Source organism: Globicephala melas, chromosome 3 (assembly GCF_963455315.2).
Source record: "Globicephala melas chromosome 3, mGloMel1.2, whole genome shotgun sequence".
In the NCBI taxonomy this organism is placed as follows: Eukaryota; Metazoa; Chordata; class Mammalia; order Artiodactyla; family Delphinidae; genus Globicephala; species Globicephala melas.
The window spans coordinates 118,261,265-118,275,854 of NC_083316.1; the positions used below are offsets into that span (position 1 = coordinate 118,261,265).

The 14,590-nt window shown below is 47.2% G+C and overlaps 1 protein-coding gene across 3 annotated transcripts; it reads right to left on the reverse strand.

The window, feature by feature from the left end:
* Nucleotides 1-313: 313 nt before the first annotated feature.
* Nucleotides 314-11,744, reverse strand: GNPDA1 (glucosamine-6-phosphate deaminase 1). 3 transcript variants are annotated; one of them, XM_030841195.3, is made up of 7 exons: nt 11,568-11,744; nt 10,578-10,707; nt 7,503-7,604; nt 6,147-6,329; nt 4,957-5,141; nt 2,975-3,149; nt 314-2,064 (listed from the first exon to the last, which is right to left on the reverse strand). In XM_030841195.3, exons 2-7 carry the CDS (start codon nt 10,699-10,701, stop codon nt 1,964-1,966), a joined length of 870 nt encoding a protein of 289 aa, XP_030697055.1. In that variant the 5' UTR covers nt 10,702-10,707; nt 11,568-11,744; the 3' UTR covers nt 314-1,963. The 3 variants fall into 3 exon arrangements, with proteins under 3 accessions (XP_030697055.1, XP_060152358.1, XP_060152357.1); XM_060296375.2 differs by lacking the exon at nt 11,568-11,744 and adding an exon at nt 11,233-11,526; XM_060296374.2 differs by lacking the exon at nt 11,568-11,744 and adding an exon at nt 11,123-11,220.
* Between the last annotated feature and the right edge of the window lie 2,846 nt (nt 11,745-14,590).

Here is a 14,590-nt window from a genome sequence, read left to right on the forward strand (position 1 = left end):
CCACATGCCGCGGAGCGGCTGGGCCCGTGAGCCATGGCCGCTGAGCCTGCGCGTCCGGAGCCTGTGCTCCGCAACGGGAGAGGCCACGGCAGTGAGAGGCCCGCGTACCGCAAAAAAAAAAAAAAAAAAAAAAAAGTAAACCCTTCTTTCAACTTCTACTTATACCTCAGTTGGTTACGTTGACCCAAGATGTTCCATTATATTGACTTTTTTAACTAAAAAAAAAACCATAAACCTGTCTTCCATACCTTGCAGTTGATACATCCCTCCTGGTCACAAATCTGCCTTATTCTAGTTAACAGTCATATCTTCATTTGGACGCCAAGTAGAGCCAGAATCGGATACTTTATTGCTCATCTGTTCATTCCTACCATTTTTTCACACAGGCACTTCATTTTTATGAAATATTTTGATTATTTTCCCCTCGGGTGATTGAAGAAGATCAACAGTTGCTATGATTGTGACTTCCTGCCGAGCTGCTGTGAGGAGCGAGTATGAAGCTTTGCTCGCTAGCTATTCTCAAAATACATAAATATCAACCCAAACCAGCTTCTGACCTTTGGGGGTGGAAGTCCACAAACAACACATCTTACGTGAAAATACTGGATTTAATAGAAAATATTGTAAACAAGTCCATTGATCCATTAGCTTAAGACAGAATGACAGCACAATCACGTATAAAAGCTAAAGGTGAAATGCTGGTACCAAACACAGCACTTAAAGAGAGGCCTGAGCCAGGCTCCAAAAGGTCTTTCCCAGAAATAGAGGCAGCAGCAGCTTCAAATGGGCACAGAGATAGGGAGGAGGAGGCAGCATCCAAACCATCAAGGCAGAGGAGTAAAAGAAGGCAGAGCAGTGGACAGCTTGTGAACAAGGGGTGAAGGATAAAGGAGCAAAAGCGCTGTATTTCCTGATGTTCTGGGAACATCAGACCATGCCACACGAACCTGGGAGGGTTAGAAGGGCAGGGTATTTTCAGTGGGGAAAGGACATTAGGCAACTTTAGAAACAGTTGGTATGTTTCTTGGCACTCAGCTCTTAGGGATGTAGAACATGTCACTCGTGTGTTGTTTCTAACTCAACTAAGCTGCTTGCCCTGGCTCCATCACCTTGACTGAACACAACGCTGAACTTGACAGTATCTGCTGGCCCTGTGGACTTATGAAAGAGCACGTATGAGAGGTGCCACAGTGAGACCTTGGAACAAAACACAGGGCTCTGGTGGGAAAAGCGTTTCCGCCTTCCTCCTGGTGCTGGAAGGTCCCTGATGGAGGGGAGTTTGACGTGGCTGGGCCCCTTGAGGCTCTGAGTTTATCAGCAAAAGCCTTCTTCTTAGTCCTACCCACCCAAATCCTCCCTCAAGGAGTCCTCTGAGTTCACAGAAAGGCCAACTGAAAGAGCAGTAAAAACTGGGGAAAGAAAGTAAGGGATAGTTTCCTTCCCATGGCACTTGTTACTGACCAGAGGGACCGCTTCCTTATACTGGTTCTAGACATTAAGAGTGTTTGTTCCTTAATCTAAAACAGTGATTCCCAAATAAGGGGCAGGCCTGCTCAAGAGGGGCTCTCAGGACTCTCCAAAGAGGTTTTGTCCCATATACATAAGCCCCTAACTCCCTCCCAATTGAGAATCAGTGCACATAATGATAGAACTTACTAGCAGGAGTGTATTGTACACGTGAACAGTGTCAGAGACAGAGCAAAAAGTTAAAAACCCCTAGTCGGGCCAACATCAAAATTATGGAGTGATTTTTTTTTTTTTTTTTCTGATTAACAGTAAGTTACAACCAAGTAGCTAAACTCCATGACTGGACTCCACGCTGCATAGCCAAGAATAATAAGTTCACCCACTTATCTGGGGTAACTGTACTAGATTAAAGAAATACAATTCTGTCCTCCTAAAGACAATTTCCAGAAAGACCTGCCTGTCCCAATGAGGTACTTGGCACTAGGATTAGCACAGGCTAATCACTGTATGGTTTCTTAGAAGACTGGCTTTTCTCTGTTTCTTTCTCTTTGATACTGTACAAGGGATCCACCAACTTGTTATGAACAAGCATTAAACCTACAAAAAATTAAAAACAAAAGTCATTAATGCAGGTAGAGGCAGAGTTCCATGATTATCAACAGTAACATCCAGGAGCTCTCAAATTTTGTCCTAGAACTGATACTCATCATCTTTCGTCTGTGGGCCCAAACGATAAACACCCTAAGAATAGGAAAAGAATTTGTTATTCCTAATGAATGCTAGAATCCATGGGACTGTTATAAATTCGTCTCTAGGAGAGTTGGCCATTATAAGGTTAATCTTGGGCTTCCCTGGTGGCGCAGTGGTTGAGAGTCCGCTTGCCAATGCAGGGGACACGGGTTCGTGCCCCGGTCCGGGAGGATCCCACATGCCGCGGAGCGGCTAGGCCCGTGAGCCATGGCCGCTGAGCCTGCGCGTCCGGAGCCTGTGCTCCGCAATGGGAGAGGCCACAACAGTGAGAGGCCCGCGTACCGCAAAAAAAAAAAAAAAAAAAAAAATCTTTTCATCAAAGAACAAATTCCTAATTTGCCTGCTCAGTAAATGAGGATTTTCCCATAAGTTTATTTAAAGCAGTGAGTGTCCGCTTTAAGTAGAAGAAAAAAAGATGTGCATGACAGTTCAGTGCCTTGACTACAAGGAAAAGGCCTGTACAAGATCTGGAAAGATAAAAAACCTGAGGCTCAGTATCGCTGCAAGGAGATTACCAAACTGCCCTTGAACTACCACTTTCATTTCATTCTCTTTCCTCCTCCTCAGAGCAAACAGGTCTCTAGAAATGGACCCTTAAATAGTCATGGATGGAAGAGAAAACTGTATTCTGAGAGGAGGGTTTGATTTTATTAAAATCATAGTTGTCAAAGTGGCCAGAGCATGCAAGCTAGATCCACTCCTCTCTCCTGGCACACCTGAACTTGGCAACCTACTCCCTGACCCACCCCACCCTCACCTTTGAAATACTTGACGGTCTTCACTTTCAACTCCAGGGTGGCATCCTCGTCGCACACAAACACCGTGCGGGGATGCTGCTGGAAGGCAGACACGGTCCACATGTGGTTCACTCCCTCCTCGATGGCCTTGTATAGAGCAAACGCCTTGTGAGCACCCGTGATGAGGATCATCACCTGGGGATCAGAAAACAAGCCTGTGATGGAGGAGAAGGAGCAGCGGAACGGGGAGTCTAGACACCTGAATCCTGGTGGCCACCCAGGACAATCGTAAGGACTGTTGTTGTTATGTGTCATTGTAAGTCGTTAGCACGTGGCACGCTGCTCCACGCTCTGTGTGCTCTGTCACACAAGTAGCCTGAGATGGGGAGCACTGTTATCCCCACATTCTAGGATAAGGGAGTGGACTCTGTGATGGGGGTTTCAGTAACTTGCCCCAGGTCATTTCTAACCCAGAGTCCATGCTCTTGACCACCACATGATAGTGCCTCCTGGCACCTTTGATGATGACCGTGAAAGTGCCCTGGGAGCAGATGTGCCGTACATACAGAGGCCCACGCCTTATCCCAACGGTTCTGACACTGGGTCCCGGGGCCGCTAGGTTGGGTGAGTTTCCACAGTGGCAAACTGGAAAAAGACGAGTCCTGATTTGCGCCTCCAGGGAGGCCTTGGAAGCAATGGTGAGAGTTATCTGTGTGGCTGCTAAGGTTGAATGCCAATAAAGCTGCCCCTTAATCTGGTCACTTTCAGTTCAGAGTATTAGACCTGCTCATGTGACTTGGAGTAATGCTTCTTGTTTAAGTAAAACAGGCACAGACTCCCCTCAACACTTAAAATATCGAGAATGTTAAGTGTGGGAATTCCCTGGCAGTCTAGTGGTTAGGACTCCTTGCTTTCACTGCCGAGGGCCTGGGTTCAATCCCTGGTCAGGGTACTAAGATCCTGCAAGCCGTGAGGCACAGCCAAAAATAAATAAATAAAATAAATAATTTTTTTAATTAAAAAAAAAAAAGAATGTTAAGTGCCAGAAAGTGATTATCAAGAACTCAGCATTCCAGATATCCTTTCATTGTAATTCACTTCTGCCATGGAGTTGTGAGCAGGATTTACTGTTCCTTTCTTGAAATGAGAAAACAGAGGCATAGAAAGAATGTGACTCTTTGTTCAGGACCCCAGAACTCGTTTTAAAAAAAAGAATTTCCAGATTTCCATCCCCAGGTCCTTTCTGCACACCACAGGAAGAGCCCTCAAACTGTAGTGTTTATAAGATGCAAGGCCAAAAACAGCAGAATGACCTCCCTAGGTACTGATTCAAGGTTACCCAACAGAAATTGCTGCCATTGCTTATTTTACAAAAAATCACTTTAGACAGGGAAACTTTTTCAATGATTTACATGTTTGTTTACAGACTTGGACAAAGAAACCTAAAGCTAAAATGTCTGTAGCTGCTTCCCACTGAATATATCAGAAAGGAAGAGAAAATGCTTCTAATGAAAGTAAGGAAATTGGAACTACAAAAAATTCAAATGATACCCAAATTTCTATAGAAAGACTCAATTCAGTTCAAGACACTATTTCAATCACACTTCTCCACATTTATGACTCCCTGAGCACAGGGCTATAACCACAAGCATCCTGCGGTTGCAGGGGGAGCTCCCTTCAAGCAGTGGCCTCCACCAACTGCAGGGAACCAGAGGGCCCCTCTCAGTACCTGGACAGGTACAAATTCATATTCTGATATTAGTGGTGCTGGGTAGGCAGAGACCAGGAGCCTGTGGCCTCCTGGGCAGTCAGTGCTGAAAAGGTTTCACCTCACACTGGGAAGAATGGTTACTTCCAGAGAGGAAGGACGGCAGTGATAGGGTCAGTTGGGATTTTAGCCTTATTTACAATGTCTTCATTTTTAATAAAATGGATTCAGGTGGTACCTGTATAGTTGAAATTAACAGCAAAAAGCCAAGTCCAGCCCCCCTTGTGCCCTTACCTCTCTAGCATCCATGACAGTGCCCACACCCACCGTCAGGGCCATGGTGGGCACCTTGGCGAGATCTCCATCAAAGAACCTAGCATTGGCCAGGATGGTGTCCATGGCCAGCGTCTTCACACGGGTCCTGGACACCAGACTGGATCCCGGCTCGTTGAAGGCGATGTGTCCATCAGGGCCAATGCCTGCCCAGAAGAGACAGGGCAGCCCTGTCAGTCCCAGGGATCCAAGATTTCAAGAACGGACAATCTCTCCTTCCCCACCTGGGGTCTGAAAAAAATCCTTGAAAACCAAGCATATGATCTTCCCCTCTCACTTCTAGCTGAGGCACACACAGACATTGTTAACTTGCTGCCACCCTCAGAAAGCTAAGTACGGAGCAATCCCAAAAGCTTCTGCCCCCCAGATCATCCAAGTGTAACTTCTCTCTCTCCTGCCACTTCTCTATCCCTGCTGGGATGGAGTCACACCGAAGAAAACATACACAGGGCCTGGAAAGGGGCTGCCAAGTTTATAAGATCTCAGAACATGAGCACTCCTAGCCATTTCCTCCCCACCTGGAAGTAAAGAAGGGTTAAATCTGGAGCAGTCAAAGACTGTTCGACTTCAGCCTCCCACCCCCACCCCCCATGGGGGACTCCAGAGGCCTTGACAGATGGAAGTGTAAGAGGGCAACTCAGGGCAGGGACAGGCATAAACCTGAGAGCGGGATACCCTAGGTCCCCACCCTCTCTCCACTGCTCTGGCTGGCTGACCCTGGGCAAGTCACAAAACTTCTCTGGGGTTCAATTGCTATTTTTAGCATGCAGGGGCTGATGGTGGAATCTTCTGGAACTACATGAGTCTGTGATTATGTTTAACTAAGTCCCATGACTGATCCATAAAACCTTGTCTGAGGAATAGAGAGAATCTTGGAGTCCAAATCCAAATCCATCGATTTACAGACAAGGCATCAAATTGCAGAAAGAGGAGATGCCCCAGATCACAAAGTTTCTGAGCGGCAGAGGCAGGGCAGGGCACCAGGGCTCCCACTCTGTGCCTTCCCTGCTGCCTCAGGCTAATGAGTGACCCCACTGTCACTGGTGCAGAGAGAGGGAGCTGTTTGCAGACAGGCATGGGTCTTGTCCCCTTCTCCTATGTTCCAGCCACCCTGGGTTTGCCCTGGACATCTGCTGCGGTGTCGAGCTCACCTCCGACAAACAGCTCAATCCCACCCGCAGCCTTGATCTTCTCCTCAAAGGCATCACACTCAGCCTGAAGGTCAGCTGCATTCCCATCCAGAATGTGGGTGTTTTCTGGGTGGATGTCAATGTGCTTGAAGAAGTTGTTCCACATGAAGGAGTGGTAGCTCTCCGGGTGGTCTCGACGAAGGCCTGTGGGGCCATGGCTGCACTCAGTCATGCCAGGCTGAGCAAGGGCACCCTCCCAAGGATGGCAGGATACTCCCAGACCCCAGAGACACTTTCAGGGAAGAGCCCATCGGGGAGCCTTGGGCAGTAGCCCTCTCACCCCCAGCCACTCGGAGTAAGCTGAGCTGGTGTCCTTGTGCCCATGACCATGGGCCTGGGCCCTCATTCTGATCTCCTTTTCACAAGAGAATGGCTGGAGGCCAGGATCAGTCTGGACCTCTGGAGGTGGGCTAGCCTCTGCGAGGGAGGGCTGGGCCCATCAGGAAAGGAAGCAAGAACACCCCTTACCCTGTGCCTCCCACCTCACCATTCACCCCCCCATTACACCCTGCTCAGCCTGAACCCCAAGTGGAACACCAAGTGGTTGGAGAGAATTATCTCAGAGCTTCCAAAAAAAGATTTTTTTCAGTTAAGAAGAAAAACAGTGTTTAAAGTGCATGTTTCAGGGGCCTGAGGAGCGGGGAAATGGGCAGTTGATTTTTAATGGATAGTTTCAGTTTTGCAAGATGAAAAGAGTTCTGGAGATTGGTTGCACAACAGTGTGAATCTACTTAACACTGAACTGTACACATAAAAATGGTTAAAATGGTAAATTCTATGTTACGTGTAGTTTACCACAATTAAAACCATTACAAAATGATGGTGGAGGTGGAGAGGGTGACAGAAGCCCAAGGTGCCACTTTTCATCAGTGGAAAGGACACCAGTCTCAGCTCCCTTCCCAGTATACTTGGCAGGAAGGGGACTGGAAGATGAACAGTAGAGAGAAAGTCCAGACACAGACACTGGTGTGAGGGGGAGCACACACCCCAGCCATGGGACCCCAGATCCCCTTTGCAGCCATTTGTTCCGGAAAGAAATGGCATGGAGTTGGGGACGAGGCAGGGGAGGAGATATGCTGGAATTCATTAAGTGCTTGCTCTGATCAAGAAGCTTCCACACCTGTTATATCACTTAATGCTTTCAGCCCATGAGGTCAGCTTTATTAGCCTCATGTCATAGCTGAGTGAACCAAGGCCTGGAAGATACAGTATCACCAATTGAGCCTACCCCCAAATGCCACTGGTTCCCTGAGACCTCCCCCGTCCTCTCCTGGGCCGATCCTGTGAGGGGAGGAGTACGATTCTCCCAAGACTCACCCACATACTCGTCCATGTTGAAAGTCTTCACATATTTGAAGGACAGGTCTCCATTCTTGTAGTATTCAATCAGCTTCTTGTAGCAGCCAAGTGGGGTGCTCCCTGCAAGAGAGGCCACAGCCATGAACCCCCTTCAGCCCCCAGCTCCTGGAAGCCCAGAGGGCGCCCGGGAATGAATCAGGGATGCTCCACCAGGAGAACCTGTCAGACCTGACAGAAACAAATCAGATCTGAAGTCCTGCCCAATGCTCAATCCCAACTGCCATCCGTTAAGTGCTGGTTTAATGCCTATTTCCCCCCTAGACTGTAAGCTCCAGGAGGGAAAGGGCTGTGTCTTGTCTTGTTCATGGCTGAATCCCTAGCATTCAGCACACTGATGATTGAAATGACTGTGATTAGCACCTCAGTGAATGTCAGACTTAATTACTGACATGACATTCCCTGAGCAACCAGTACGTGAGAGGTACGTGATGGGGATGCAGAGAAGTAAGAGACACAGCAGCCACCCTGGAAGAGCTCACTGTTTAGGAGTGGGGACACGAAGCAGTAATGTCGGCTGTGGTACAGGCTAGCCTGTGGGTTTGGGGAAGACTTCCCCTCAGAGCAGCAAACCCGAGCTGAGTCTCATTAAAAAGTCAGTCATAAAACCCGTAAAAAGGCAAGAGGACTGCTGTCGATTAAGAAACTAAATATGCATGAAGCCTGACTGGACACTGGGATTAATTTTTTTTAAAAACTCTAAAAAAATGTGGACAATTCGGGGAAAAAATTTAATATAGTCTATATATTAGATGATATTATGAAATGATTTTTAATTTTCGTAGGTATTATAATAGTATTGTGGTTATATAAGAGAATGTCCTTATTCTGAGGAGATATGTACTAAAGGATTTAGAGGTAAAGTGTCAGGATCTCTGGACCTTGCTTTCCAGTGGCTTATAAGAAATGTGTGCGTGTGTGTGTGTACAGACAGAACATGAGACACAAGAGATGAAAGCGAATGTGGCAAAAGGTTAACAATTGGTGAATCTAGGTAGATGGTACTGTACTATTCTTTCAGCTTTTCTGAATGCATGAAACTTTTAAAAATGAAAAGATGGACAGAAAAAAGCCCCACCCAAATCAGATCATTGTTTTCATAACCCACTAATGGCTTTTCATTTCACTCTGAGTTATAATCAGTCCTAACAAAGGCTCTATATAACCTGGCCCCCGGCTAACTCTCTCCCCAGCTAGGAATCCTGCTTCAAGCAATTCTACCTCAGGGCCTTTGCACATGGTGTTTGTTGCAACGCTCTCCTTCAGGTATCTGCATAGCTAACTCACCTCTTTAGGCCTTTACTCAAATGTCACTTTCTCAGAGAGACCTTCCCTGCCCCCATATCCAACACTGTAACTCCCACCTCTGCCTAAACACTCTCTAGCCCCTTTCCCTGCTTCATTTTTCTCCTTCCCTCTTATCACCATCTAACATACTCTATATTTTGCTAATTCACTTGTTTATTATCTGTCTCTCCCACCATAATTCAAGCTTTAGGAAGGCAGGAATTTGTGTTCTTTTTATTCACTGCTGTATCCCTGGCACCTAGAACAGCTTGGCATACAGCAGGTATTCAATAAGTACCTGCTGAATGAATGACAGTGGCAGCCCCATCCACACAAAATAATCAGCCTATCCCTGTGACATGGTCTTAGCCATGGCTGAGCCACACAGCTTCCCTGTCCTCCCCCTGAGCTTCATCATGTCCATTTTCCAAACTTGTAGCCTTCCCATCAATTCTGTGAGCTTCCACTATCTAGCCAATAAATTCCTTTTCTGCTTAAGTTAGCCAGAGTCGGCTTCTGTGGCTTCCACCCAGAGCCCTGAGGGTGCTTCAACTAACAGTAGGAATGTTCCAAGGAACCCATATGGAAATGCTGTGCTGGTTCAAGTGTGATAGTCAGGAAGGGGCCAGGTCTTGGAGGACCCTGAACACCACTCTGAGGGGCTTGGATCTAATTTTGCAGACGATGGGGAAATGGGGAGGGGTTTCAGCAGAAGCCCAGACTCTGACCCAGGGTGGCTCCACAGTTAGAAAACAGGATGTTAGCACAGCCCCGACACAGTCTGAGACGCTGGTGGTTTCACCAGATACCTACCTGAATATACTGTTTCCACAAACCGCTAGAGCAGAGGTCGGAAAACTTCAGCCCACAGGCCAGATCTGGCCTGCTGCCTGTTTTTGTAGAGCTCATAAATTAAGAGTAGTTTTTACACTTTAAAACTTTTTAAAAACCAAAAGAATATTATGATATATGAAAATTATATAAACTCAAATGTCAGTGCCAGCGGACATCCATGCTCATTTCTGGATTGTCTATGGCTCCTTTTGAGCTACAAGGGCAGAGTTAAGTAGCTGCAACAGAAAGTGTATGGCCAGTGAAGTGTAAAATATTTATTATTTGGCCGTATACAGAAAAAGCTTGAAGACTCCTGCAATAGTGGATTGGTCACTGAGGCAAATCCACCCCACTTCTGAAAGAAAGAATCAGAACATTTGCCTTGAAAAACTGGGTTTAAAATATCCTCCCATAAAGGCAACATTCTGATTTTTTCCCCAAAGAAACTAGGACTGTTTTTCACTTAGGTCCTGTGTTTAACTAAGCCTTACAGAAAATGCGTTGAGTGACTATCTTCTCAATTCTCCCAAGGATGGTGCTTAGTTAGTAGCACTCTAGATGCAGAGAAGAGAAATTAATTCATTACATAAAACGTATGCCTTAAGGTATTAGGACTTAATTCTGTTAAGGAGACTTGACTGACAGGGCTGGCTTAGGATATAGTCTAAAAATCAAAGTTTTTCCTGCCTAACCAAGATCCCTTCTACTCCAGGACTCTTCAGGAGCAGGCAGCAACAAACCAGCCCAGAGGAAGCTGGGTCCTCTCTTTCGTATTTCCGGGGGCAGGGGAGTCGTTCACTCATAGGGCCAGTACCTCAGAGCCCTCCTTGCAGTCCCTTGGCTGAATGGGCCTACCTACCTGGCCCCTTATAAGCCCATAATGCCCTCGCCCACCCTCCCCATCCCACAACGCACCAGTAGGGAGCCCCAGGGTGAAGTACTTGTCTGGCCCTGGGTTAAACTGGATGATGCGGTTCCTGATGTATTTGGCTGCCCACTCACTGGCCTGAGAATAGTGGTCCAGGATGATGAGCTTCATCTTGTCCTGCAGGAGTAGGTGACAAAAGGAATCAGTGGTAAGGGGTAAGGAGAAAGGGATGGAGGGGAGAAGCCCTTCTCTCCATGCTGTCTGAGCCCAGAAGGGGAAGTTCACAGAGCATTGACAGGCTGGGCCAAGTGCCTCCACTACCCACCGGGAGGCGCTGCTGTGGGACAGACCTGGGTTCCAATTTCGGTTCCTCCATTGATCAACTGCAGGACCTTGGTTAAGGACCCAAGTTCTTTGAGCTTGTTTTCTCTTACGGGAAAATGGGGACAACAGCACCTACCTGACAAATTTCATGATGGTGAATGTGAAATGAGAAGATGCATGTAAACCACATAGTATTCAATATAACATGTTGGCTATCCTCTTGCAGCTCGACCCAGGCCCCCCTTCCCCACCCCTCGACAACCCCCACCTGGCTAGATACTCTACTGTTGAACTCTTCCTCAATAAATAGAGAGGTCATGGGATCATCTTGGCTCACTAGAGCAGGTGGAGGCCTGGAGAGGTGTGTTCTTTCAGTACCAGAGAGGGGCGCTCCCAGCGGCCTGCCTTGCTTTGCAGATCTTGCTTCCCCCAAAGAACACGCGGCAAAGGTAATCGCTCTGGAAGGAGGGCGTTTAGTCCTCCCCGCCGCACTGCGGTCAAATCAGAGTGGGAAGGCCAAGGCTGAGGTGGCCGGATCCGCGGTCCGTGGGGTAGAGGAGTTTTTCCCCCACCCCAATGGCGATCCCATCGCCCCTCCCGGGGAGGGACCCGAACGGATCGCTGGGGGTCCCGGCCCCAGGTTGCCGGAGGCTGGGCAGCGCCCGGACCCCCGCCCGCGAGGAGGGTCCCCGCGGACCCCGCTCCCCACTTACGCGGACGCTTCCCGCGGCTGATGCAGCGACTGCGCTGGCGGCCCCGCCCCGCGTGGGTCATGTGGCTGCAGGTCACGCGGTGCCGCGCTCTGCCCGCGGGGCTGACTTCTAGGGGCTGCGGCTCCAGGGAGGGCTCTGCCCGGCGGGCCAGGGGCTCCCATTTTCTTAGCACAGGGGCTGTGTAGGCCCCGGAAAAGCCGTGGGGGGCGGGGCTTGGAGACTGGTTTGGTGGAGGAGGGAGACTTGGGGGCGGTCCCAGGTCGCTCCCAGGGATGCAGTCCCCAAGGCCGGGGGCTGGGGCAGGGTTTTCAGTGCTGGGGGTGGGGCGCGGGAGGAAGAGCAGACTCGCTTCCTCTAGGGCTGGGCTTGGCTCTGCCTTCAGTTTATTTTTTTAGATATCATTTATTTACCTAGTTATTGCTGCTTTTTTGTTTTAAATATAATTGGATTTTTTCTACCTTAAAAAAAAAATCCATCTTTGCAGCAGTATGAACTAGAGAAAAATGTAGGTCCCTGGTCTCCTCTACTTCCCACCCTAAGGTAATCATTGCTAACAGGTTAGACTACATCCTCAGTGATTTTTCGTGAATATCCTTACATTGTATTTTACAGAAATGAGAACACACCACACGTGTGGTCCACAGTCAGCTGGGCAACCACATCCTGCAGTTCCCGTGACTTGGTTCGCCTCTTCCTTGGGCCTCGCTGCGACTCCGGAGCAGCTTGAGAGAGTGGGCTTCTAATGGTGAGGCCCTGATGAGCCCGGGCGGTGGAGCTAACACAGTTAGAGGGACTTGTTCTTTGGCCTCAGTGTTGGTGTAGGTGTCTTTTGTTTTTCTGTTTTTTTAAATTCAGTTAGAAATCTCATCTTAGCCTGAGGATTGCAGATGTTTCACAGTGAGGTTCCCATCCCAATCTCCAAACACTTCAGATGATACCTTCAGGTCTGCAGCACTTGCCCTCAGATGGTACAGGAAGTGACTTCATGGGACCTAATTGGGTCTGTTTCCCCAGAGTTACCCTTTCTGTAGGGAACCAATGCAGGTGTCTGTTAAGCCTGGAGGCTCTTGATTTTGCATGCGGACTAATCAGGAAGGCCTGGGTTTAAATTCTGGTCTTGCCAATATCCATTTCTTGAGTGAGTGACTCAAGCCAATGACTCAGCTTCTCCAGCTCTTCATTTTCTTATCTGGAACTTGGGAATTGAGTGGAAATTACGTAATAGTGACCTCATGTAGCTGTTGTAAGCATTAAATGAAAACCAGTGGGCCCTCCATATCTGTGGTTCCAAATGCACAGATTCAACCAACCTCAGATGGAAAATATTCAAAAAATAATTCCTGAAAGTTCTCAAAAAGCAAAACTTGAATTTGCTCTGTGCCTGGCAACTGTTTACATAGCATTTACGTTGTATTAGGTGTTATAAGTAGTCTAGAGGTGATTTAAAGTATATGGGAAGATGTATGTAGATTATATGCAAATACTGTGTCATTTTATGTAAGATTTGAGCATGCATGGATTTTGGTATTTGTGGGGGTCCTGGAACCAATTTCCTGGGGAAACTGATGGCTGACTGTGTTAGCATATCATAGCATGGCTAGCCATGTTACCAATACCCCTTATTTCCTCCTACCCTCCTTACAGCTCTCTCTCTCTAACCCTGAAATACTCTCTACCCTAACCTTCTGCCCTCCTCAGGCTCCTCCCACTCCATGCCTCGGTTTAAACTGTTACCCATACCCATCCTTCCATCCTCTTGTTTTGGAACTAAAGTTGGCTAACTAAAAGAACTGTGAGTCCCTCCCCACCCCAGGTTTTTTGCTTGTGAGTTCATCTATGCAGTCTCTGTTCCTTTTCCTTCCTTCCTGTGGTGAAGGCAGATGTGATGCCTGGAGCTGGGGAAGCCATATTATAACTATGAGGCAATAAGCATGAAGGTAGAGTGGAGGATAGAAGGAACTTAAGTCCTTGATGTTTGACAAGTGCTAGACCTCTACTTCTGGACTTCCTCTAAGGAAATAACAAATATCCGTGTGGTATTTATTTAAGCCACTGCTGGTAGAGTTTTCTGTGTCTTGAGATTAAAAACATGACTCACTGTTACAGCAGATGACTCAGGTCTTCCTTGGGGTTTATGCTGGTATTGTGGGGAGATACCTTTCTTCTACAGGAATTTTGAGCTGTGAAATCCAGGAAAGCTTAGAGCTGCCAGTGAGGAAAGTAGAAACAATAGAAAAGAGATACAAAGCCCTGTGACATCATTTGAGCTGCCTAGATCTAGCCATGTCCAAAGCCAAATATACTCTGTTGGGTTTAAGTTGGGTGAATGAATGAGGGAGTATAAAAATAATATCTTTTCTTCCCTGAGGCTAGTTAGGGGAAACTCTGGGAGAATATTGAGTTATCTATGGCTGCATAACAGATTACCCCAAAACTTAATGGCTGAAAGCAATAATTACAATAAGGGCTAAAAAGAAATGAGCTGTCAAGCCATGAAAAGACCTGGAGGAAACATAAATGTGTGTTACTGCAAAGGCTACATATTGTAATATTCCAACCCTATGACATTCTGGAAAAGGCAAAACTATGGAGACAATAAAAAGATGGTTGCCAGGAGTTAGCAGGGAGGGTGGGATGAATAGGTAGAGCACAGAGGTTATAGGGTAGTGAAACTATCCTGTATGACACTGTAATGGTGGATACACGTGGTTATACTTTTGTCTGAACCCTGGAATGTACAAGAGTGAACTCTGATGTAAACTATGGACTTTGGGTGATTATAATGTATAGGTTTGTCACTTGCAACAAGTGTGCCACTCTGATCAGTATATTGAGTGAAATCTCATGAGAGACCCAGACCCAGAATCACTCAGCTAAGTCAGTCCTGAATTCCTGACCCACAGAAGCTGTGAGATAATAAACATTTGTTGTTTTAAGCTGCTAAATTATAAAGTCATTTGTTATGCTGCAATAGATAACACACTCAGGAAAATTCCATAGGTGGGGTAGGTGTTAAGCAGGGG

Coding starts and splice junctions, on each gene's coding strand:
- GNPDA1 (XM_060296374.2), bottom strand. CDS start 11,173: ATGACCTCTCTATTTATTGAGGAAGAGTTCAACAGTAGAGTATCTAGC. Junction 7,605..10,577: donor CACCCTGGGGCTCCCTACTG/GTGCGTTGTGGG, acceptor CCTCTCTTGCAG/GGAGCACCCCACTTGGCTGC. Junction 5,142..6,146: donor GATTGAGCTGTTTGTCGGAG/GTGAGCTCGACA, acceptor TCTTCTGGGCAG/GCATTGGCCCTGATGGACAC.